Raw genomic sequence first — 24,235 nt, forward strand, 5'->3', positions numbered from 1 at the left:
TGCGACGCATGAGGATTCTGCAGCCCACAGTGCCGTGAGTAATACAATTCCAGGCTGGGGGCCATTCCAGGGGGCTCATTCCACCTCTCGTGGCTAGGCTGGAGGTCGTATGACAATGTTTCCATGGTATTTGGGGTCGGATGCAGAAGAATATTCGTCTGTTTGCTCTTGGGACGAATGGACTTCCAATTCTGAGGTAGCAACTTTGCCGCGGTTTCCGAGATGGGAAACCGCTGGATGCGGCGGCAAATGCACGTGGAATGAAATAGCTAATGTTGGAAGACACCGCTGCTTGTCTCCGGCCGAGCAGGGACTTAGCTCCGAGACGTCAATAGTCTCGCGGATTACGGAGTTAACATGGGCGGATTACTCCGCACCACGATGGCTACGTGTATCGCGCGAGGGAGCCGACGAGATATAAAGCCCAGAGGTATTTTGACGGTTCGAGATGCTGGAGCGGGGAGTTCACCTCATTGCGCCAAGGGCCAAGCCTGACGAATTGAAAACGCGAGCTTCCCGAGCAACCTACTGAATCCGAGCCCCGTTCTGCAACTTAACACGCTACATCATCCCAGCCAAACACATCATCAACACAGCCATGTCTCTCTCCGGCAAGGTCGCGCTCATCACCGGCGGCTCCAAAGGCATCGGCCGCGCCGTTGCCCAGCGCCTGGCCGCCGACGGCGCCTCCGTAGTCATCAATTTCAAGTCGGACAGTAAAGCGGCGGACGAACTCGTCGCGGAAATCGGCGCCGACCGTGCGCTGGCCGTGCAGGCCGATGTGTCCAAGCTGGACGACATCGAGAAACTGGTGAACGCGGCAGTCGCTCGATTCGGCAAAATCGACATCGTCATGCCCAACGGTTCGTCGTTCCCCTTTACCCCCCATCCAACAACACAGAACATACCCACACCCGAATCTACCCGTCCAATTCGTAGCCGGCCTGATGATACTGACAGCCGAGCACCAGCGGGCGTCATGGCGATGGTTCCGCTCGCGAACCTGACCGAGGCCGAGTTCGACCGGCACTTCAACCTGAACGTCAAGGGCGCGCTCTTCCTGGTGCAGAAGGCGGTCGCGCACGTGCCCGCCGGCGGGCGCATCATCTTCGTGTCGACCGGCTTGGCGAGGCAGTCGGCCGTCGCGCCGGGCTACCTGGTGTACGCGGCGACCAAGGGCGCGATCGAGCAGCTCGTGCGCGTCCTGTCGAAGGATTTGGGGGCCAAAGGCATCACCGTCAACGCGGTCGCGCCCGGGCCGACCGGCACCGAGCTGTTCTACCAGGGCAAGAGCGAGCAGCTGCTGCAGACGATCCGCGGCTGGAGCCCGTTCAACAGGATCGGCGAGCCGGCCGAGATCGCCGGGGTGGTGGCGTTTTTGGCTGGCGAGGACAGCAGGTGGGTGTCTGGGCAGGTCATCGGGGCGAATGGCGCGATGATGGTGTAGCGTTGAGATCCAGTATCTGTGGTTCAGGCTCGAGATGGAATTTTATGGGTAGAATGAGCAATGAAGAGATGCATCCAGGGATCTATATCTATGATCTATGATCATCGTCTACAGCTCTAACCGGAGTCTAATCAATACGTAAATCGGAAGCCCTCCTTTGCAATAGTGTTAGTCAATGGGAGCAAAACTGGGGGGCTGCCGTTCAGGAGGGACGAACCGTATTCTCCAAGACGCGATGCCTCCGGCTCAGCGACCTGTTGGCGAAGTAGAAATACACCGAAAGAGCAGCGACAACAGAGATTATCAGGATGTGCGAGCTGGATAACGACCGGTTAGCAGGCTGACAACTCTCTGTGGCCGGCAAGACGCACCCGATGGAAATCCAAACCGCCGTAGTGTATCGCGGCGCCTCAATACTCCGCACGATGTAGCTTCCGGCGATCCCGCCCGCCCCGTTGAACATCGTGCACACCGCAGCAGTAAACACGCGCTTCCATTGCCTGTCCGCGACAGATTAGTACTCCTCATCCCGGGCCCAGCACCGAGCAACGACCCAACGTACCCCACGATATTGTTAGCCTGATAGGCCGTCAAGGCCGCCCAGTTCCCCACGTAGGCGCCCGTGGCGAGGAAGACGCCGAAGTAGCGCGCCCCCGAGTTGCTGGCGAACCCCAGCACGGCGAACCCAACGATGAGGCAGAGCGCGTTAAACACGATGATGGGAGCACGGATGCCGAACCGGTCAGCGTACCACGACGAGAGCAGGACCGGCACGACGGCATAGTAATACGGCGGCGCCGACAGGATAATAGAAGCGTCGGACGAGTAGCCAAGCCCGCTCTGCAAAATGATCGGCACGAAGTAGGCCAGCGCGGTCGAGACGATGTTCTGCATGAAGAACAGCGATGCGAACGCCCAAACCTTGGGGTCCTTGGCGTGCACGAGGACCTTGCCGAGGGCGAAGTCCTGGGCCACGAGGTCGCCCCGGTCCGTCTGGATCCGCTTTGACACGATGCTCGCCTCCTCGGCCGACAGGAAGCGGAAGCTCTTGTGCGCGTTCTCGGGGAAATCGACCATCCACCAGAAAGTCACGGCGCCGATGAGGCAGGTCACAAGCCCCTGCACGACGAACATCCAGCGCCAGCCCTCCAAGCCGCCGCGGCCGTCGAGCCGGTTCAGCCCGTAGTTGACCAGGCTGCCGGTGGCGAGCACGATGACCTCGCCGCTCTGCATGAAGGCGAAGCGGAGCTGCTGCTCGCGGCGTGGGTACCACGTGCTGATGAGATAAGCCAGGCCCGGGAAGATGCCGGACATGGCGGCGCCAAGCAAGACTCGCAGAGCGATCATCTGCTGCCAGGTGCGCACGAAGCCGGTGCCGAGCGTGATGACGCCGAAGGCGAAGGTGATGCCGGCGAACCAGACGCGCGGCCCGAAAATGCGGACGGCGATGGTGGCCGGCAGCTGGAACGCGATGCTCGAGACGGTGAAGATGAAGATGGCCACCGAGAAGCGGTTGCCCTGGTCGAGGCCCAGGTCATGCAGCATCGACGTGACCGCCGCGCTCGACAGCACGCCACTGTCGAGCAGGTTGAGGCTGCAGAGGATGCCGGCGATGGTGCACAGCCGCAAATCGACCTTAAGCCGCAGTCGACGTTCTATGGCGTTGGCCGCGTCGGCCGCGTCAGCCGCATTGGCTGCGTTGCTGGCGTCGGGGACCGAGACGGGGGCGGCCGCGGCCACAGTCGCGGTCACGGCGGCCACGCCGGCTGCCAGCTCGGAAGCGGCATCGGAGGCGGGGTCCTCGTTGGTCTTCAGCAGCGCCGGGGGCATGGCCGGGGTGGCTGGGCGTGACATGGCTCCCCGCCCGAGGTCTGGCGGATTCTGAGGCGGGGCTGGCCGAGCTGTGGTGAAGACACCCTTTCAGAGCCGAGACGGTGATCAGCCTGCAATGAATAAGCGGTGGGCCGTGCGGAGCTGTGGGGCCGGCGATAACTCTCGCCCTCGGCGGAATGCAGAAAATTTGCTGGGCGCCAGCCAGGCTTACCAATCTTTGCCACGACTTCCATGTTGCGTTATTTAACCATGCAGGTGCCCGAAAGCTGAAAGAAACCTGTGGAACCGAAGTTGAGTCACATCTTTGAATGTGAGAGGAATTCCTTCGCGAGACACAACAGCGATTTTCCCTACCTTTCCTTCATAATGGGGCTTGACGTTGCCTCTCTGCAGTGTGCACGACACTGATCGCGAGGCAAACGGTTGAAGCTTCGTGCTGCACACCAACTCCCCGATTCAACAAGGCGCATGTTGATGCTGTGGTTGACTCGGGGTGAATTGACGAGAGCATCCCCGTTGGCTGCAAAGCCTAGGCTTGCAACGCATTGTCACGCTGGCACCCTTCACTCTGGTGTAATTCGCTCGTGGCAAGCCGTGCTCTGGTTGTCATGACTGGATGATGCGATTCGTATGGTTCTCACTTCTGCAGTGGGGCAAGCTGGACGGCTGCTCGGTCTGGTGAACTGGTTTGGCTTACTATTTGCCGACGACTATGCCACGGCGGTCCAAGACGTCCCGTCACGAAGGGCCCATACGTGTCGAGCTGATGTGCGTCGATTCCAGTCCCAATTCCGTCAATTCAGCGCACAATGGGACTCCGTTCATACCTCTAACTGGGCACACGGTCATATGGATGCAAGTGCTGGAAACAAAACAGAGCGGCCTCGCACCGTCAAGACCCAAATCTTCGCTTCATCCGCGATCAGATGGCCTGGGTTATGCATATGTTTACAGTCATGGTTGAAGGGGCCGATCGATTCATTGTTCTAAACTTGATCCCAAGACTTCTGACACCGAATCGGTCCGACGCCATCATGGCTACCATGGCCTGCTATCTTGCTGTCTTGTCACGCTTGCAAGGCCGATTAAATCTCTTGTTGTAGAGTTTACCAGTTTATGTAGCGAAGTCGGCGGGATCGATCAAGATCGGTAGACATCTACGCCGTGTCGCCCGCTTGAAGACTGGAGGGTAGCTTACAATCCGTGATTGCAGAATGTAAGGTAGGCCGGTGCAGAGAAAGTTGCAAGAGCACGAGCCGAAGATCGCCGTGATCAACTCGTTCAAATTCAAAAGGACTCCTCAGAGACAGAACTCAACAACTTCAAAACAGTGAGTACCTGAAATAAACCAGGCCTGGCAAGGTGTCCAGTATAATTAGTAGCTTGGAATTGTTGCAAGCGCCTGCTCAGCGTGTAAGTGTGGATGTAAGATCCGCTCTTCAACCTGTGTTCGCTTGTCCAGATCAGGAAGAAAGGTCTACTGTGATGCAAAGTCTCTCGAGATAGCCCAACAGTCAACACTTGTGTCTCACAATACATCTGCGTCCGGCTCGGACGGAACGAGCAATCGTGACTGGACTCAGGACCCCAGGCCTAACTTGAGACGGCGAGCTGCAACGCAAGATGTGACCTTCGTACGGTATCACACGGTGATTTGGGGGCCATCTTCCATGGCTAGCCGTTACCACTCGTCGATTCCATCGCCTGTGGGCTTTGGGCATCCCAGATGTGCCGCCATCTTTTCCCCTACCTTATTTTCGACCGTGGAGCCACCAACACAGACCTGTCTCGCACTTTTATAGATCGAGGCCGTTGAGGATATCGCGACCGCTTCCTGAGGGGACGTGGAACGCACTGGTCCCTTGGAAATGCGGAAGACCCGACACCGAGAGGGCCCAGTCCGCCGGGAGACACTCCCGTCTCGTGGGAAGGAAGCGATGAGGAGTGCGTCGTGTATTCGCTTGATGGGCAGCGGCGTGGAGAGCGACGAGGGCGTACCACGCCCAATCCCTTTCCTTTTCGGTGGTTCGCTTTGCTCTGTGCGGACGTACTCTGTTGTTATATGCACACATTTCAAAAAGCAATTGTTGCTTGGTCACCTGAGCACTCTCACTGCTGTCATGACTCGAGCTGACCCGCGTCCAGCTCCACTTTTGAACAGATGAACTGCAGATCTCTGCTGCTGAGAGTTCCCGGCCCCGGGAGGCAGGGGTACAAGTCCAACTGCTGTGTTTGAACAGGTTGTTTGCCATATCCAGCCGACGCAAGGAACCGTGGAATTAGCGACCAAGGATGGAGTACGGAAGTACTTCAATCCTAGATACCCACCTGAAGCAATCTGTCAAAGTTGGATGTTTCAACATCGTTGGCAACAATTACATCATGGTTTAGGCGACGCGAGGGCGGGCTGACTGCCACTTGAAAGGAACGTCATCGCTTCCAAAGTTCTAAGGTTGTCGAGAACAACCAGTACTGCCTTTAGGAGGTGGATTGGCTAAGGACGTATAAATATTCGCGGCTCAGTTGGCGGTTCTTGTTTGCCAAACAGCCTTAACAGCCGCAAGTCAAGGGTGTTGGTTGACTCCACTGCATCTTCTGTGTAATATGTATTCCGTATTGCTGAGGGTGTGTCAATGTTGCTGCTGCTTCTCACGGGCAGGGATCAAAAAGGTCCAAGTCATCACGCAGGCTGCCGCTACAGAGTGCACAGTCACAAAAACGAATGGCCTGCGCCATGGCGCCTATTGAACTGTGCATGTACACTAGTTAACTACACAGTACACTAGTCAATGATGGTGTCGTGGCAGACTGCCATCAACGTGCCGAGTCCCGATCTGCGAGGCTTCCCCGACTGGACGAGGGCAGGCAGTCAGTCCTATCGGCTGCCTTTCACATTCGGATTTCCTAAACAGTTGCCTCCGGCAGAGAAAAACAAGCCTGGCAGGTGACACGGCGCACGTAGCCGGTGATTCGCTCCTCACACTTGTCGGCCTGGGTGATCGACAGCTGACCCTGGTAGGGTGGAATCCTGTTGTGTTCCACTACAATGCCATCACAGCCACAGCAGCGAGTGAGCGTTACGGGCCACATACCATCGAATGTAGGGTAGAACTTGTTTCCGAGCCCCAATGTGAGACGGCGGCTGACGGAGCATTGTTGATTGTGTCTCGAGTAAAAGATGTCTTTACTCGGGTCATGAATGGCTTCAATGATGTGTCTACCATATTGTCCTGAATGTCGGCCGGGCGGGTTGTCAGGCGCAGGGAAAAGCGGAAACTCGTGGAACAGAAAGGAAAACGGCGATCATCACACAATCATTTTCTCCCCCGCGATGACTCTGGCTCAACGGCAATGTGTCGGGCTTGGCTTTGTCTGTGAATCTCAGATTCAACTCTTGTGCGACTCGCGCAGTCCACTGGATGTAACACCACCCAAGAGTGGCGCAAAAGAGACACGGTGCGGATCGTTTTCCTTGTCCCATTCGCCATTTCCGCGGCGGGGTAGCAGCCAAACTTGGTGCTGGGATTGGCGCTTGGGGAAAAACAGGGAAGCGAGGGTCCTCATAACCGTGGTCGTCACCGCCCGTCGTTCACTTCTTCCACGACATCCGCGGGACACGAGCTCGTTGGGCTCGCTGACAGCCTGCTGACCTGCCCAGGCTCGTGCAAATCAAGTTGGCCAGCTCAGGACAACTGTATGGATGTACAGCTGGTTTCGCGGGGAAATGCACGAGGCGGACCCGAGAGGCAGATTGCTGGAGCTGGCGGTAACTTGCTGAGAGGGGAGAGGGGATGTGTGTGGGATGCGTCCCTGTGCTCACGGCAGCAGGGTGCCGATAGGAACAGCATGTCATCATCCCGACTTTTCGAGGGTCCTTGAGCTGGGAGTTGCCAATCAGCGTGGCGGACTTTTGGCGTCATTGTGCCGATCATCAGGCGCCTTGGCAGCACACGCTGCACCCTGACTTACCCGAAGGAGCCACGACCCCAGTCTTCCGACACGGGTGGGGTGGCCCCTGCCTGAGGCGAAAAGGCGCAGCGCACAGCGTGACCAACGCGAACGTTCAGCGTGTGGGGAAACCCGACCTCGATTTGGAAATTACGTCTTTTCCGGGAGCGTGGGACCATCGAAACGCCCAAAACCGAATCGTGGCCGATCAACCTTGTCGGGAAAGCAGCCCTTCCCGCCACGCGTCGCTCGCTTCGGTGTTTCAGTAAACCTTCTTTCGCTTCCTGGCGTTTCGAACCGGTGCCCCGGAGCATTGAAAGGCTGCCGTGCGAGGGAAGCAAAGCCCCCAAACCGTGCGGCACCGCTTGTGCCCGGCGCGCCGTTGCGAGCGACCGATCGACGTCCCGCCTTCCGCAGACAGCATCCCAAAACAAGTCCCGTTTCTCCGCCCCTGTGACCACACCGAGGCTCGCGGCAGTGGAAACAGGACGCAGAAACCCACCTCCTGACCAACCCCCGTCGCCTGCCCAAGAGGCCCGACCGAGCACGTCCAACTGCTCCCACCCTTCTGCGGCCGCCCTCTTTGCGCGACCAAGTGTTCCGCAGTTCCTCCCGGCCGACCCCGGCAGCCCACTCGCACTGCGCCGTATTTTACACCACTGAACGCTGTCGCCGTTAACGGTCACCTGTTGCTGCCCTGAGCGGCCAGCCTCTGCCGTCTGTGGTGACCGCCGAGGGCGTTTCGCCGAATTACTGTGTATTGGGTGACTGACGTCTGTCGACGCCTGCTGGCGGCGGTCCCAGCCGGTCCCCCGACTCCACGAGCAAGGACCCGGACCCCGGCCGAAGACCCACTGTCGCCTCGCTGCCCACAGCGACTGTGAGCTGTCTTTTGCGCGACCCCTCAAGAGGTTCCGCCCACACATTTGCGGCCTCCTGCCCTCCTCAATCCTCGGACCGCCCTGAACTCGCCCCTCCGCGCGCCCGTGATCTGACGCCCAACTCCTGGACGGCACTCAGCCCTGCGCCACCCGGAGTGTTGGACGGTGGCAGCAGCGAGTTTGTTGCGCCGTCTCCATCCGGAGGAACCTAATATTCTCTTTTGCTCATGTCGCTCAGCAAGAGATCGCCTATTATCTATCCCTTGGAATCATCTCCACGCTCGTTCGCAGCCTTAATCGACCGACCGGTCACGGCCCACCATAATCCATGATGGGAGACACCAGTCCGAACAAATCAGCAAGTCCGAATTGGTCGGATTCATCATCGGGGTCCTCCCTCGAACCAACTATTCACTCGCCGGTCCCCGCGCGGCAACAGCTGCCGAGCCGGAAGAGCAGCGGCACCGTAATTGAGCCCCGCGACTCGTCTGCCGTCGGTCCCATTGAGCTGCAGGTCGGGCCGGATGACGCGGGCTCCATGAGCCCGAGGAGAACGAGCGAGGATATCCAGACACTCAGCAAGGAGGCGCGAGAAGAACTGCAAAGGTGAGTCGGAGCAGGCCGCGTTGATTCCCCGCCCGCAACAGATAACCTGGGGCGAGCGCTACAAGAGAAACCGGCCGGGCTGACAACTGCACAAAGGCATGCCAAAGCATTGCAAGAATCCCTCATCAACCTCTTTAACCGGATTGAGGCGGTCAAGGAGGAACACGACAAGCTCGACAGCCACAACAAGTTCCTGCAAAAGTACATCGGCGACCTGATGTCGACGAGCAGGATCACATCGTCCAGCAGCCGAAATAAGAAGTGAACTACCGAGTCTCGTCGAGCTAGCTTCTTGGGGGAGAGGATGATGGGTCAGCGATCGAGCCTGGGCTAGGGAAACGTTGCCGGCCCGGCCAGCCCGAGTCAACGGCAGACACCGTCAGGGTCACGCCGCCGTGCCGTGCAGAAGAATTCCTTTCCGGCGACACGACGGACCCTACGCCGCCAACATCGCACCGCAGCCCGCCCGTTGCTACGTGCCACCGACAACCGGGGAGTACGACGGGTCGGAGTCCGGCTGCCGCCGACAACGATCATCGACCACTACCTGACCTGCGGCTCGATCATGCATTCAAGCTAGGGGGTGTCAAATGACGAAGGACATGGAGCCTGCTGGGCTCCTGATGTAGGGCGCTTCTCAACGTTGGGTACCGACATGCGGTTTTGACTTTTTTCTTCTTTTCACAGTTGCAACTTGGAGTTAGGGTTCATGCGCGAGTTTGTTTTGATGCCGGCGGAAAGACGTTTATACCACCTTACGCGACTCGATTTCCACGGATTCATTGCGGGGAGCAAGAGATAATTCACCCAGGAACGCACTCCTCGTCGGTACAGGCACGGCCAGGGCAACGGATCACTGGCGAACGAACGCGACGAGCAGGGTCCTTCTTGGATGTGGCGCATTTGAAGGACAGGCGTTGAACGGAAGGGGCTGCTTTTGTTTATCTTCTTTCTTCCCGCAAGCTGGATCAGCGGAGACGGGCTTGTCTTTTCGCGGCGATTACAATAGGTGTCAGCCGATTCGTGGTTTTATTATGTAGATACTTGGGAACACGTCATAGTGTTCGTGTTCAGGAGACTCAAAATGCAAGAGACTTCCACATACCGAGCGACTGTTTGCCTGCCATTTCGCTCCGGAGAGGGGACGGAATCCTTTCCATGTCGAGTCAACAAACGAGTCAACTTTTCGCCCCTGCGTGTCCGCTCCAGGATGGAGAGCTTGGAAACCCGGAGATTTGTCGCGCGACAAGGTTCATGCTTGACTGACGTCAGGGCCGTGGCGGCCCGGCTCATGAGATAATGATGTAGCCAAGACGGCGATCATCAACAGGAGTTTTGCCGGCTACTGCGTTCGGTTATACCAATAGTTCTACCCGTGCAGTGTACCTAAGTATTATCTGCCTTTCATTCCCGTCGCTCGAATCCCTTCCCAGGCCCAGCCTTGCTCTCCCCGACCGCGAGGCAATCCACAATTTTCCTTGGCCTTGTCTGACACTCTTGTTCTTGACCAGCTGAAGCTGACGATCGTGGCCAATTCCTGGTCGCTATCTATGTGCCTTTGTGCTGGCAGTGGAGGGGAGGCATGCGTCTTGTTGTCCCCACTACCTACCACCTATCTCAACGCTTCAACCTTCAACCACGGTGGTTCAGCACTGATCGCCGCATCGAACTGTGCAATTGACGCCAACACAACTCTTCATGATGGTTTACCGTAATTTCGAGTACGGTATCGCCGGCGTGGCGCAATTGGTTAGCGCGTCAGACTTTTAATCTGAATGTTGCGAGTTCGAGTCTCGCCGTTGGCGTTTGCCTGGTCACACACAGGTGGTGATAATTTGCAATGTTTGCATGGTGTTTTTGGGCCTGTCCGAGGGTATTGAGCTTTTTTGCCCCTGGCGCGGATGCTCTGATCGGTGTTCGGTACCCGCATTTTGCTCGCGTGCTTGCCTCGGTTCTTCCCTTCACGGGTCACGCCATCGACGTAAGCCGAGAGAACTGCTATTTTGAGATGCGTCACGCACCAGTTGGCCAGGGTACTGCACCCGGCTTGCCTGTCCAGCCGAGGCACTACGCGATGTTGTCTGCAGCTCATCGAGATATCGCCCACCGGCTCCCACCGAACCAAGTTCTTCAATTTGAACTCGTCACATTCATTTGTTTTTTTTTTCCCCCAAAGAGTTTACTATCCGCAGCCAATTCTCACTCTAGCTAGCCGTGATTTACGTAGGGCACTATTGGCAGGGGAAAATATTGGAAGGAGGTGAGGAAGAACATATCGAAGGGCGACAAGGGGAAGAAGTGGACAATATCCACCGGTCCACCGACGCAGATGACAAAGAATGGTACTGCTACCAAAAGAATGGTACTGCTACCAACTAGCTCGGCAGTTAGAGTTAGCCTCGTGACTAACTGAACCAGAGCCAACGCAGGTCGTCATGATGTGAGAGTATGTGGGGGCTCAAACACCCTCAAGTTCATCGGTAGGAAGATCGTGACGGAGGCTTCAGGAACGAAAAGCGCTCCAGGAATCCAACGCGGTGTTGAGGAACGCAGCCTGGGATTTATCCAGCTTCTAGTTCAAAACCACGCCGCTCAGCATCCCTTTCTGGAGGAAAGCGTCCATTCCCCGCTCGGAACTATGGTTTTTCGCAGATAACACCGCTGCTCTCTCTGCCCAATCTTCAATGCCTTCATACCTATCTGCACCTGCTTGCAGTTGATGAGCTGATCCCGGAGGGAGGGTGCGTCGTGCCGTTGTTCGTGGGGAGTTGAGTGTGATGTAGTATCTCGGTAAGGTCATCCGACACAGTGAAAAAAAAATAAATAAATAAACAAAAAGAAAGAGAGAGAGAGATAAAAAAAAAAGTAAAAAAATAAAAAGAAAGAGAGAGAGAGAGAGAGAGAGAGAGAATAAAAAGAGATAAAAAAGAAGAAGAGAGAGAAGAGAAAAGAAAGAAAGGAAAAGAGGGGGGAAAGAAAAGAGGGGGAAAAATAAAAGAAAATTATAAAAATAGAAAAGAAAGGAAAGGAAAGGATAGGAAAAGAAAGGAAAAGAAAATAAATAAAACAAAGAAAGGAGAAGTGTAATGAGAGCTTCCAGGAGCTACTGAACGAGACACTTCCGTTGCGGAGGCGGTCAACTGGCTGTAGGCGGTGATATCTTCAAAGGATAGTTCTCATTCATGTCAAAGACTGATCAGAAAGCAGACGGCCTATTCGCCCAGTCTTATGTAGCTGGGCGCTCCATTGACACAGCTGTCACAGCTGCAAGACATATGCGTCCTAATCTTACATGCGCTCTCCACCCATACCCGTGTCTATGTCCTTCATGTCCAGTGCCTCCCTGACATCACGAGGTCTTCGGCACCGATTCCATGTGTCCCGTGTGTGCCGTTACAGAAAGAAAAAAAGAGGGGAAATAAAACGAAAGAAAAACGTGTACTGGCTAGTTCTCATAACCTGAAAGAGCTCGAGAGAATCGAACGCTCATCATGACGGTCCCTGGAACCGCCTCTGAGCCCAATATACGGCCACACCAAGCGCCCACAGCCCAATCAAAACGAACGCCTGTGTTGGGGCGAAAATGGCTCCGCGGACGACCACGAACCCACTCACCAGTGCGAAGATGACGGGGATCAAGACGAGAGGCTTGTAGGGCCGCTCAAGACGTAGCTCGCGGTATCGCAAGATGATGGCGCCGAGAACAGTCAGGAAGAAGAAGGTGTACTCGCCCAAGCCGTTGAAGGTCAGGAGCGCGCGGAAGTTCCCGAGCAAGATGTAGGCCGCCGAGAGGAGCGTAGACAGGATGATGGCGTTGATGGGCGCGTCCGAGTCAGGGGGCTTCTGCGGATCGTCCCGCGAGCTCTCTGGTTCGGTCCCAACTTTGCCCACCACGCTGAGGATGCGAGGGAGCCAGTTCTGATTTGCTGCGGCCACGGCCATGCGGCCGGCTACAAAAGAGTTTCCGAGCAGAGAGCCGGCGACGACGAGACAGATGAATACGGCAGCCACAATGCCAAATCCGGCGCCCAGGAGACGCGTAATGGCGGTCTGGGGGCCCTGTCAGCAGCAGGCACATCTGGGGCGCGGTCGGGGTGAGTTGAACTTACAACCGCCACACTGTCCGTGGTTGAGACGACGTCCCACGGTAGCAAGATGTAATAGGCTGCGTTCGCCGTGAGGAAGCACAAGATGATGCTGGGAATGGAGACGTTGATGGCAAGGGGTAGTTGGCGTGCGGGTGCTGAGAGCTCTGCCGAGATGTAGATCGCCTAAGTGGTGGTCAGCCGGGCTCTGATCAGTTCACTAGGTCACTGAGAAGCATACTTTGTCCCATCCCGAGTACGCCCACAACGCCGCGTACAAAGCGGCCGACAGATGCCCGAACATCTCCCACTGGCCCAGCCCAGCCCAATGCGTCACGCTGCCGTCGGGGTTCAAGCTATCCCGGTAGCCGAACCACGGCTTCTTGTTCCAGTCGCCGCCGCCCACCTCCCTGTTGGGGTTGCCGATTTGTAGAAAGACCACGACTACTCCAGCCAAGACCACGGCGGCGATTGTGATGAACTTGGTAGCGACGAAGAAGTTGTTGAGCCGCGTGCTGGCTTTGGTGCTGATGGAGTTCGCCACGCCGATAAGCACGAGCACCACGATCGACAGCAGCTTGTGCGCGATCCTGTCCCCTTCCCCGGTCACGCCGGCCGCCGAGTAGATGCTCTCGATGAAGACGATGCTCAGAATGGCCAGGGTCGCAGGCATGACGGCCACAACCCAGGTCCACGCCGCCAAAAAGCCGAACACGTCCCCGAAGATGTACTTGAGATACGGCTGCACTCCGCCTGCAGCATCGTTAGCGCCCGCGGGGTTTGGTTCCAACACATCCACCTCGCAAGCCGGTAGACATCCAACATACCTTCCCCCGGAATCGCCGTGCCCAATTCAGCCATGGTACTCGCCCCCGACCACGCCAGCACGCCCCCGACCAACCACACCACCAGCGCCACGCCCGGCGACGGCACATTGGAATCGATCGACCCAGGCGACGTGAACACCCCGCTGCCGATGACGATGCTGACCACGATGGCAAACGCCTCCACCGCGCCGAGGTTGCGCGAGAACGTGCCCGATCTTCCACTGCCACCGTCAACGCCGACGGCCGTCTCCTCCTCGTCGTCGGCACCCCCTGCTCCGCGGCTCCCACCACCACCACCACCACCACCGCGGACAACAGCAGCGCCGACCCCGTCCGGCGCCAGAAGGGGCTGCCGCTCGGCAGAGGCTGCTCCGTCGTCGCCTCTGCCCAAAGTGGACAGGCGCGCGGATGATTGCGCGTCGTGCGCGACCATGGTCTCGCGTTGTTTGGGGGGTTTCGTTGGGGGTGATGTTGGTGCAGTGGATGATGGCGAAATCCGCCGGCGAGCGGGTTGGGACGGGGCCGGCTGTCAGGGCTTGTTAGGAAATTGCCCGCCTCGGGCGGCGGCGGGCTCGGCGGCGGGGTGATGAAGCTGGGAAGTGAAGCTAATTACACCAACAGAAGCTGTTGGTGATGGTGGCGGTGGTGTTGGCTTGCCGAGTGAGAGGGATGGTTAACGAGGGACGGATAAGCGGGAGTTGCCTCTGGGACCCACTTCCGGCAGCAGTAGCACGCCATCGGTTGGGGGGGGTGGCGGGGTGCAACACAACGCATGAATAGGCCAACCTTACTGGCTGGGCCGGTCGGAGTGGATGGATGACGAATGTGAGTCGCCCATTCGTTAGCAAGGCTGCGTAATGTGGGAGAGAAGCTCTACCATCACCGGCGTTGATCCTGATTGGTTGGATTCCCGTGTAAGTCGAGGGAGGAGCGGGGAGGAAAGTGAAGTGGGTGAGGTTTGCGGAATTCAATGAAGATGGGGCTGTGAGATGGAGTGTTGTAAAAGTCGAAGATCTTGACAATTGGCGAGGATAGGGTATGCTTAGGTTCTCAGTGCAAATTGCCGAAAGTCGAAACAACAGAATGCTGGTTCCAGTTGTGACCATGGTGCTCAGTTGAGGCAATGCATTGGCTAGTACTAATTCCATTACTTACCTTGTTGGCCGTGAACGACTTGCAACCAGATGCACTGGCAAAGAAATGACGTTAAATGAGGTGTCAAATGAAACGCCTGCGTAGGTAGGTTGTCTTGTTCGTTGTGCACCTGATGGTTAGTTCACCACAATTACATGTCGGATATCGACATTCCCGGCATGCCACCTCAGTTGGCATAATCACAAGCGGCTGGTAATTCATACCCGGCAGTAAAGACAAACTGAGCTGCCAATCCTGGGCCAAGAGAGTAAGTCGAGACTTCGACCTTGTTTCCAGAGAAGAGCTACCTCACATAACGGCTTGGCCCAGGCGCGGCCAACCCTCTCGTGAAGCCCTGGACCGGTCACCTGCGCGGCTAGCATGCACTTCATCGACACAACACACCATTAGGCTATTTGCGTATCAGCGACTTCGCAAGTACCCCGATACGGAGGGGCAATTACTGTCTTGGAGGCGTGGGTTCGACGCTCGTTCAAGGAACGTGGATCCACATTTAAGTACTTCCTCTCAGAACCTGGGAATCTTGGAAGATTTGACTCTCGTTGTCGACTTCCTGAATCCAAATAACAGGATTAGAGTTCCGAAAAGACAAGAGAGTGTAGTATGTTCTCCACCGGTGCAATTACTTGGAACGCCAAGGGCGAGCTCGATCAGGTTGGACAAAACCAAAGTGGAGGCAAGGCGACGTGATGGAAAAGAGAAAGCCAGGCCCATTCACAATGAAATATCATTAGCGAGGAGATCTGCAGAGCACAACACCAAACCTGGCGCCTTCTGTCGACAACCATTCTGTGGCCCAACCAATTCCAGGGGTCGCAGCATTCGGGCGAGCAACCCACCTTCTTCCCAGCCCTCTGAGCAACCGAAATACAGAATCGAGCGCATTATCCACCAGATCATGACAGGCCCGACCTCTTAGGCCACAATTTTCTCGGCGACCCTGCCGTCTTCGGCGAGGATGACCTTGTCGACCTTGAGCGAGGCCTTGACGGGGTTGGGCTGGTTGTAGACCCACTCGAGCTGCTCGAGGGTGCGGCCCTGGGACTCGACGCTGTTTTGGAGAGAAGATGGTCAGTGTCCACGGCGCAGCAAAAAAAAAAAAAAAAAAAAAAAAAAAAAAAAAAAAAAAAAAAAAAAAAAAAAACCCTACCAGAAAAGGTACCAGACGATGGACTCGAAAACGTCCCAGCCGACGAAGACGTAGATGTACTTGTATCCGAGGTTGTTCTCGTCCAGGGCGATGGGGCCAGCAAACTGGTTGATGAAGCCCACCGCGTTGACGATGAAGCCCGAGAGCGCGAGGCCCTTGGCCCGGGTGGTCGTCTCGAGCGCCTCGCTAGGGATGACGCCCTGCAGGGGGCTGTAGGTGAGACTAAAGATTGCATTAAATATGAAGTAACTGCGTTTGAAGGGTTAGTGAGAGGGTTCATCGCGTCCAGATTTATAGGTGAACATGTCCATACGATGCTAGCGCGCCCTGGCCGTACGACAGGTCGAAGTTGCCATTGTTCTCCCGACGCTGCTTGTCGAGGACGGCCGAGAGGCCTGAATTGGTAGCCAGCGCGACGGCGCACATGAAGGTGCCGATGACGAGCACCTTGCGGCGCGGCAGCCGGTCGGTCAGCGAGGCGGCGGACACGGCGCACACGCACGACAGGGCCTGGTTGAGGATGTTGTAGCCAAGCTGCTGCGGGACACTGTCGACACCGATGCCCTTGAAGATGACCGTGTTGAAGTAGCCGAGGCCGTTGCCGGAAAACTGGCCGAAGATAGAGATCATCAAGACCTGAGCAAGACGCCAGCGGCCGCTGTGCGACATGAGGAACGGCCGGTAGTCCCACCAGGTCTTGTCGATACCGTCCTGACGGATTCCCTCCCTGAACTCCTCGACCTCAAGGCGGACCAGGCGCGAGTTGGGGTCGCCGTTGCCGTGGTACTTGACGAGGAACGCGATAGCCTCGTCCTCGCGGCCGTTGGCCATGAGCCAACGGGGAGACTCGGGGATGAAGAAGACCGAGGTCAGGACTATGACGCAGGCAAAGGCCTGCAGGATCATAGGCACGCGCCAGGAGTAGTCGTTGCCCATGTAGTTGGTGCCGAAGGTGACGAGGGCAGCCGGGATGGAGCCGCCAAACCAGCCGCAGTTGTATAGCCTTGAAACGTTTAGAGATACTATAAACTATAGCGCCACTAAAAACAATAAGGAAATAGGTGAGGTCAACGTACCCCGTACAACGGCCGCGCCAGTGCGGCGGGGCAACCTCGATCGAGTACGAGGGTGCAGCGACCGTCATGACAGAGATTCCGACACCGAGGACGAAACGGCCAACGACGAGCTGCGCGAATGCCGACGCGGTCGAGATGATGATCATGCCGACAATAATAATAATAGAGCCAGCAAACATTGCTTTGCGGCGTCCGTACCAGTCAGCGATGACGGCAGCAAAGGGAGCGCCAACCATGGCGCCACTGCAAAGCAAACCAAGTCAGTGTCGGCGCAACCTACACCTCAACCCCCCGGGGCACCTCCCAACAAAGACCTACACAGTGTAGAGCGAGAAGATGACGGAGACACGCGATCCGGTGGAGCCACCAGTCTGGAACTTCTCCTGGAAGGGCTCCATGGCAATGATGGACGTCATGAGGGAACCATCGTAGCCGTTGGCGCAGGCACAGCAGAAAGCGATAAAGATAGCATCTGCACAACGCCAAACGGTTAGCAATTTTCCGAAATGTCCGGCGTGGGAACGGGCGTTTACAGTAGAGATGGAAAGAGGTCTTGCTCCAGGGGTTGATGTTGGCCTCCTTGATAGCGGCGAACAGCTCGGCCTGCTTCCCGTCAGCAACCCCCTACCGGCAACGGGCAACCCTCCCTTTCCCGCCCGGAGCTCGAGCAGTTGCCTGGACAAACTCACATTGCGCACCGCCTTCTCCTTGACGCCATCCTTGGGTGCGTGCGTGACAGGGACGGCCGCCGTCTTGATCTCGGCAGCAGAAGCAGTTGGCTTCTCGCTGTTGATCTGGTCCGACTCGTGCGACGACATCTTGGCGGCCGCTCGGGAAGGCAAGAGTCGGGCGGGGAGATTGAGAGAGTGATACGGAGAAGGACGTCGACAGAGGGCGGTGGCATCGCCATACATTTATGGATTGATGGCATGGGAAGTTTAATGTGTGTAAACGCAGTTTCCCCAAAAGGAGTGCTCCAATTTCCCGATTGGGACCGGACTGGCTCCCTCCGAGGTCCCAAAGCGGGAGCAAGGAGGGTAACGCGCGAGCTACATCATGATTGACCCAAAATTCTCCGATCGAATATGGGGACTGGGGTACACCAGGTATGGAGTACACGACAACAGATCAGCCCGGGGTAAAAGCTGGGGGAAAGGATTGCATTACTGCAGCTCACCAGGCTTTAGTGTCGGAGGTCGCGTGCACAAAGCGAGCAATTGAAATGATCAGGAGCCGTCGCTGGCGGAGGTTCGGGCCTCAATTCCTGCTCGCTGCTCGACTCCACGGCGTAACGGTAGGGGATCGAATCGGGAAAAGGTAGCAAGCCGCAAGCTTCTTCTTTTTGGCTTCTTGCGTGTCCTTCCCGCACCCAGGGGGCTCTACCCGAGCCTCCGGGACCATCCTCGGCTCGAGATCACTTCCGCGAAACAGATGAACTTCGGGCCCAGAGCCCGCTGAAGCCAAGCGGTAAAGACCCACTCAAACGGTGCGTGGTCCTCGCGTGGTCTAGCCCCTGTGGGTACTGGGCATACAGGGTGACCTCGCTAAGTGCCACTGCAGCTCGCGGCAGCTCGCTTCCTCCGCACTGCACGTTGCCGGGTCGCACTACACTACCTGACTGCGAGGGTAGCCCGGGGTAGCGCACTGCTACGATCCTAACGCCCGCACGCATCACAGATCGCCCAACCAGATCAAGCAGTAGCCCCGCTGACTATCCGGAGAACCTGATCAGCGGTTCCGTCGAGTCGGACGACGCCTGGTCGGTTCGTGGGAGAGGGACCAGGGCCAGCCCATCTCTCGAGGGTCCGCAATCCCCGCATCGTGTCTCCAAGCCCACGAGGCGTTGTGGTGAAGCTTGAGTTTCGGGAAAGCAGTTGCGACTGGCGTCTTGGGCATCCTTGCTAGCCCCGGAGCTGGCGCCGTTTGCTGGCACCGTTCGGAGACCAGAAGCGGTGCGCCTGTCTGCCGAGTCCTCGAAGCCGACAGCAGACTAGATGACAAAAGTTGTTGCCGTTGTACCGCTTTGCATCGTGCTAAGTGATGCCCTAACGAGTTGCCCGCTCACGTTCTGTGATCTGCCGAGTTGCAAGTTGCAAGCAGCCCAGTCAATGGGAAATCGAACGGGCCAGTGGGGGTGGGGCCGGTCCATATGCTGCTGGAAATCGGACATTCAATGGCGCCGAGGGCAAGAAACCGGGAAGTCGCTGTGGAACGCGACTGCAATGACCCTCCTGACTTCCTGAGCCTGGGGCAGACGACTTGGCCAAACAGGAGACCAGCTGCGGCCACTCTTGGCGAAGAACAACTACCTATCCGCAGCATCATGACCGCCCCCTCTCCCGGCTGGAATATCCGCTTTTACGCAACAGAAAACGCCTAAAAAGGAACTATAAAAACATCAACAAGGACTCGAAAACACTAGAAAATGGCTATCTATGCTCATTTTTTATTTTATTTTATTTTATTTTATTTTATTTTATTTTATTTTATTTTATTTTATTTTATTTTATTTTATTTTATTTTATTTTATTTTATTTTATTTTATTTTATTTTATTTTATTTTATTTTATTTTATTTTATTTTATTTTATTTTATTTTATTTTATTTTATTTTATTTTATTTTTTCTTATTTTTAATTTTTATTTTTTTATTTTTTATTTTTTTATTTTTTATTTTTTATTTTTTTATTTTTTATTTTTTATTTTTTATTTTTTTATTTTTATTTTTTTTATTTTTTTTGGCAGTATCTATATCTACTAGGGGGCTCCACTTGCACCTAGTTTTAGTTGCCCCCTCTCCTACGGAGAGGGGGGGACAAAATTATAGGATAGTATAAAATTGGGGGATACTCCACTATACATTTTTCCCTGTATTCGCGTCCACCCGTATTATCACGCCTACATTCACGCTCCAAACCGCACTTCGAACTACACTATAGACTGTACTACAGGGCGTGCCTCGAACCGCCCTGTAGACCGCACTATAGGGCGCGCCTTGAACCGTACTATAGACCGCAGTCTAGCCTAGTAATGGACTATCTTCAGGAGCCTACAAGCGTTTGGGCTACGTAGTAGCTACTCGATATAGTGGAATGCTACGATCGCTATACCCGCAACTATCGTAAGGCTAAGAAGCCCTTGCTATATAACGTCGTAAGACGCTTCAAGGTATCGAAAATATAGGTCGCCTATTATATCAAGTCTTTAAAGGAGGTTAGGCAGTACTATAGCTTGTTTAACAAAAGCGTTAGGAGGCCAACTGCCTTTACAATCGTCGAGGATGTTGCCTTCGAAGCCTATACACTATAGCTTATCTAAACTAGCTCTTTAGTAGGTAGAGACCTAATCGAAGCTATAGCTAACCGGCTATATACCCACTATAATCCTCCTGCTCCCTCGGTTAACCGTCACTGGTAGTAGCGTTGGAAGAAGGACTATCCTATATATAAGCCGTTGTACTACGTTAAACCTATCGAAGTGGTACGCCTATTAGCTAAGCAATAGATCTAGGATTTAGAGGAGTTCTTTAATATATTTAAGGCTATAGTTGACTAGTACTAGATTATAGTATTTAGCTATTAGAATTGTTACGGACCGGGCTGTACCCGGGCTGGGTATGTGGGGGCTGCGCCCAGGATCCGCGGCGGCCCTGGGGCGGACCCATGGCGGGCCCGCCTCGCGCCCGGAATAACGTCGGCCCGAACCTACTCCGCGAGCCCCTGAAAACTCTATGTACGAGGACCGTAGCCTGTACTTCTCCTTTTCCTTTCCTTAAGGTAGTTGAATAGAACATCGTACGCTTATCTGCAGACGCCATAAGGCTAGCACATTATAGTTCAACTACCTTCACGTAGATAGAGCAGCTATTACTTTTAGGTGTAGACGAGAGCAGCACGCCGGGCGTTTCGACGCTAGCACTGAGCGGGCCGGACGCTACTATGAACAACCTAGGCGTCCCGTAGGTCCCGGACTTAGATTGGGTCTGCGAGCACTTCCAACTCTTGTAGGAGACGATCGTACGTCAGAACGCAACTATTGAGGAACTTCGTACGGCCCAGATTGCCGTAGCTCAGACTATGAACGCCCCCGCGGTAGCAAACGCCCAGGCTCCGACGACTGACACCACGACTCCGGCAGCTCCCTAGACGTAGCGGAAGCGCCTCTTTGTAGGACAACCCTTCGACGGCAAAAAGGAGCTTTTTGCCGTTTAGAGGGCTACGATGGCGTATATCCTGGTAGCGGACCAGGACTTCATCGGGGGTCCCCGCGACCAATGGGTGTTCATTTAGGGGAACCTTAGCCGGGGGGTCTAGGCCAAGGTCGCAGCCTTCTACGAGTTGGGAGGACCTAGCTGTAACTACGACCTAGGAGCGTTTCTCGAATATCTCGCGATAGTCTACGTAGACCCCTACGAGTAGGTTATAGCCTTGATAGAGCTAGATATACTCCGCTAAGGAGACAACAAGCCGTTCTCCTCCTTTATTGTTCGCTTCGAGGCGAAGCTATCGAAGGCTAGAGGACTCAATTAGAGCGACGAGGTGCAACTTATTAGACTACAACGATACCTTTCCCTAAAGTTGAAGCACATCTCGGTAGGACAGGGGGTTCTATAGAACGACTACGCTATAGCCGTTGCGAAGTACTGTGAGATCGCCACCGACCTAGAGGCCCTTCGCCTAGAGGAACGACACTAGCGGTCCTAGGGTAAGCGACCTAGGCCCAACGTAGATATAGAGAAGGATGTGGATAGAGATACACCGATGACTGGGATCAATACGACCTACATTGCCCTAGCCTAGGGGGGAGCTAACAGAGGTCGTGGAGGAAAGTAGTAGCGGAACAGAGGAAAACGAGGTGCGAACGTGCTATAGGCGAAGTGGGTAAACGACGAGGTACGTATAGCGCGCTAATAGGCCGGAGCCTGTATCCGTTGTAGGCGCTAGGGCCACTTCGTGGCTACCTGTCCCTTCGCCTTGGCTAAGAGACCGGCTCCTTAGGTCGACATCAACAAGTTGGAGGCCGAGGAATGGGTAGAGGAGGACTCCCCCTCTAAGGAGGAGGAGGGAAAAGAGTAGCCCCTGTACAAAGTCTTGTACAGGGGCCGAAAGGACCTAGCCGCTTATAGAACGAGTTCACAGAGATTAGAGAGAGAATAGATGAGCCCCCCTTTCTTATCCTTGTTTTTCTGAACTCCTCTGGTTTTATAAACGTACAAGTGGATAGTAGGTGCCAGAGCTATAGAGCTATTAGCGAGAGAGTATATCAGAGGTTAGGGATCGAGTAGATAAGCCTACCGACTCCCTATACCCTAGGTGTTGTAGTCAAGGGGGTGCAAATTATAAAGAAAATTATATATATCGCCTATGTCACGATGGACGTCGATAGGTAGATTAGTGCTGCTATATTCTACGTAGTACCGGGGTTGGCCTACAACGTTATATTAGGGCTCCCCTGGATAAACTACTGTGGGATTGTACTAGACTTGGTCAACAGGGTCTTTACTGTTAATTCACAAGGTGGCCTATAGGTATACGAGTGCTCCTCACGGTGGAAGGAAGTTAACACTACCCTAATTATAGGCACGGTGTTTATAGGCTTGGCCCGTAGAGTATAAAGGAAGAAGTCTAAAGGGGTACGAGACATATTCCTTATCACTAGTATCTACGAGATGACTACTATACTAGGAGTGGCCGTCTTCTAGCCCGATATCGACCTAGACCCGAAGGTCGCCTTGCTAGAGGAGCTATATGACTTCGCCGACCTCTTCGATAAGGAGAAGGCGAACGACCTCCCCCTTTATTGGAGGGAGGCCGACTATTATATTCGTCTTAAGACGGGCCTAGACAGAAAACCTCTTAAGCTTTTGTAGGGACCCTTGTATAATATACCAAGGGACTATCTCCTAGAGATTTGGAAGTAGGTCGTAGACCTATTGGATAAGGGATGGATCTGGGTAAGCTCTTTATCGGTAGCCGCCCTAGTCCTTTTTGTAAAGAAGCTGGGAGGAGGATAGAGGTTTTATATAGACTACTGAGCCCTAAATAAGATTACTAAGTAGGACCGGTACCCGCTCCCCTTGATTAAGGAGACTCTTCGGTCCTTGGCTAGGGCCAAATGGCTTACGAAGCTAGACGTTAGGGCTATATTCTACTATATCCGGATAGCTAAGGGGGACGAGTACCTTATAGCGTTTTGTATAAGGTTTGGACTATTCGAGTAGCTAGTCTACCCCTTTAGGCTTGTAGGTGCTCCTACGATGTTCTAGAGATATATTAACAACGCCCTTGGTCCAACGCTAGGAGACTATATAACGGTATACCTTGACGATGTCTTAGTGTACTCGAGTAGGAGCCGAAAGGACTATATAAGGAAGGTATACGAGGTCCTTCGAAGACTGAGGGATGTAGGCTTTAACTTGGACCTTAAGAAATGCGTATTTACGGTGAAGGAAGTCAAGTACCTAGGGTATATCGTAGAGGCTAGGGTCTATATCCGCCTTGACCCTGAGAAGATCAAGGCCATCTGTGAGTAGGAGGTACCCTGTAAGGTCCAAGGAGTACGGAGCTTTTTAGGATTCGCTAATTTCTATTGCGACTTTATCTCCAACTTCTCTAAGAAGGTAGCCCTATTAATACGCCTTACCTATAAAAACGTCCCTTTCCGCTAGGGCAAAGAGGAGTAGGACGCCTTCGATACGTTTAAGGCTATATTTATATTGGAGCTGATCCTCGTCTAATAGGATCCTAAGAGAGAGATGATCGTGGAAGTGGACTGTTCTAGTATAGCATTTAGTAGATACTTGTCTTAGCGGGGAGAGGATAGGGTTCTTTACCCTATGGCCTACTACTCTGTGAAACTGAGCCTTGCTAAGCATAACTATACTATCTATAACAAAGAGCTGTTGGCTATTATCTCGTGTCTTAAGGCCTGGTTAGTAGAGCTTTGGAGTGTAGCGGCCCCCTTTACTATCCTAACCGACTATAAGAACTTCGAGTACTTCACCTAGCTATATCCGATTAGTGAATGGTAGGCCCAATAGGTGGAGACGCTCTCCCTATTTAACTTCGAGCTAAAGTACTAGCTAGGATCCTAGGCCTTGTGTCCTGATATACTCTCTTGGTGCGAATAAGATAAGCCTGAAGATAGCTAGTGTATCGCCTAGCTACTCCCTCTAATCAAGGTATACTAGACCAATGTATAGGAGGAGGCTAGGTTGCTTATAGGAGAG

The 24,235-nt window shown here is 54.7% G+C and overlaps 5 protein-coding genes and 1 non-coding gene across 6 annotated transcripts; 3 read left to right on the forward strand and 3 right to left on the reverse strand.

The window, feature by feature from the left end:
- Positions 1 to 598: 598 nt before the first annotated feature.
- Positions 599 to 1,447, forward strand: THITE_2082061 (uncharacterized protein; the record flags this gene model as incomplete). The annotated part of the gene is made up of 2 exons (XM_003656924.1): positions 599 to 863; positions 972 to 1,447. The coding sequence occupies 2 exons, from the start codon at positions 599 to 601 to the stop codon at positions 1,445 to 1,447; spliced, it is 741 nt and encodes a 246-aa protein (XP_003656972.1).
- A 116-nt stretch (positions 1,448 to 1,563) lies between these two features.
- THITE_2122272 (uncharacterized protein) lies at positions 1,564 to 3,397 on the reverse strand. The gene is made up of 3 exons (XM_003656925.1): positions 2,010 to 3,397; positions 1,665 to 1,947; positions 1,564 to 1,602 (listed from the first exon to the last, which is right to left on the reverse strand). Exons 1-3 carry the CDS (start codon positions 3,299 to 3,301, stop codon positions 1,579 to 1,581), a joined length of 1,599 nt encoding a protein of 532 aa, XP_003656973.1. The 5' UTR covers positions 3,302 to 3,397; the 3' UTR covers positions 1,564 to 1,578.
- Positions 3,398 to 8,296: 4,899 nt separating this feature from the next.
- On the forward strand, positions 8,297 to 9,141 carry THITE_2122274 (uncharacterized protein). The gene is made up of 2 exons (XM_003656926.1): positions 8,297 to 8,715; positions 8,812 to 9,141. The coding sequence occupies exons 1-2, from the start codon at positions 8,441 to 8,443 to the stop codon at positions 8,978 to 8,980; spliced, it is 444 nt and encodes a 147-aa protein (XP_003656974.1). The 5' UTR covers positions 8,297 to 8,440; the 3' UTR covers positions 8,981 to 9,141.
- Positions 9,142 to 10,446: 1,305 nt separating this feature from the next.
- Positions 10,447 to 10,520, forward strand: THITE_t132. The gene has a single exon. It is a non-coding gene; the product is annotated as a tRNA-Lys (tRNA).
- A 1,362-nt stretch (positions 10,521 to 11,882) lies between these two features.
- THITE_2122277 (uncharacterized protein) lies at positions 11,883 to 14,283 on the reverse strand. Its single transcript, XM_003656927.1, has 4 exons — positions 13,628 to 14,283; positions 13,042 to 13,553; positions 12,825 to 12,986; positions 11,883 to 12,765 (listed from the first exon to the last, which is right to left on the reverse strand). Exons 1-4 carry the CDS (start codon positions 14,058 to 14,060, stop codon positions 12,205 to 12,207), a joined length of 1,668 nt encoding a protein of 555 aa, XP_003656975.1. The 5' UTR covers positions 14,061 to 14,283; the 3' UTR covers positions 11,883 to 12,204.
- A 1,313-nt stretch (positions 14,284 to 15,596) lies between these two features.
- Positions 15,597 to 18,087, reverse strand: THITE_2122280 (uncharacterized protein). Its single transcript, XM_003656928.1, has 7 exons — positions 17,698 to 18,087; positions 17,542 to 17,611; positions 17,327 to 17,480; positions 17,009 to 17,251; positions 16,246 to 16,935; positions 15,933 to 16,181; positions 15,597 to 15,833 (listed from the first exon to the last, which is right to left on the reverse strand). The coding sequence occupies exons 1-7, from the start codon at positions 17,824 to 17,826 to the stop codon at positions 15,698 to 15,700; spliced, it is 1,671 nt and encodes a 556-aa protein (XP_003656976.1). The 5' UTR covers positions 17,827 to 18,087; the 3' UTR covers positions 15,597 to 15,697.
- Between the last annotated feature and the right edge of the window lie 6,148 nt (positions 18,088 to 24,235).

This window comes from Thermothielavioides terrestris, chromosome 5 (genome assembly GCF_000226115.1).
Source record: "Thermothielavioides terrestris NRRL 8126 chromosome 5, complete sequence".
In the NCBI taxonomy this organism is placed as follows: Eukaryota; Fungi; Ascomycota; class Sordariomycetes; order Sordariales; family Chaetomiaceae; genus Thermothielavioides; species Thermothielavioides terrestris.

Coding starts and splice junctions, on each gene's coding strand:
- THITE_2122280 (XM_003656928.1), bottom strand. CDS start 17,826: ATGTCGTCGCACGAGTCGGACCAGATCAACAGCGAGAAGCCAACTGCT. Junction 17,481..17,541: donor GACCTCTTTCCATCTCTACT/GTAAACGCCCGT, acceptor GGCGTTGTGCAG/ATGCTATCTTTATCGCTTTC. Junction 16,182..16,245: donor GGCCAGGGCGCGCTAGCATC/GTATGGACATGT, acceptor CTTCAAACGCAG/TTACTTCATATTTAATGCAA.
- THITE_2122277 (XM_003656927.1), bottom strand. CDS start 14,060: ATGGTCGCGCACGACGCGCAATCATCCGCGCGCCTGTCCACTTTGGGC. Junction 12,987..13,041: donor CGTACTCGGGATGGGACAAA/GTATGCTTCTCA, acceptor ACCACCACTTAG/GCGATCTACATCTCGGCAGA. Junction 12,766..12,824: donor CCACGGACAGTGTGGCGGTT/GTAAGTTCAACT, acceptor CAGGGCCCCCAG/ACCGCCATTACGCGTCTCCT.
- THITE_2122274 (XM_003656926.1), top strand. CDS start 8,441: ATGGGAGACACCAGTCCGAACAAATCAGCAAGTCCGAATTGGTCGGAT. Junction 8,716..8,811: donor GCGCGAGAAGAACTGCAAAG/GTGAGTCGGAGC, acceptor AACTGCACAAAG/GCATGCCAAAGCATTGCAAG.
- THITE_2122272 (XM_003656925.1), bottom strand. CDS start 3,301: ATGTCACGCCCAGCCACCCCGGCCATGCCCCCGGCGCTGCTGAAGACC. Junction 1,948..2,009: donor CAGGCTAACAATATCGTGGG/GTACGTTGGGTC, acceptor TGTCGCGGACAG/GCAATGGAAGCGCGTGTTTA. Junction 1,603..1,664: donor ATCGCGTCTTGGAGAATACG/GTTCGTCCCTCC, acceptor ACTATTGCAAAG/GAGGGCTTCCGATTTACGTA.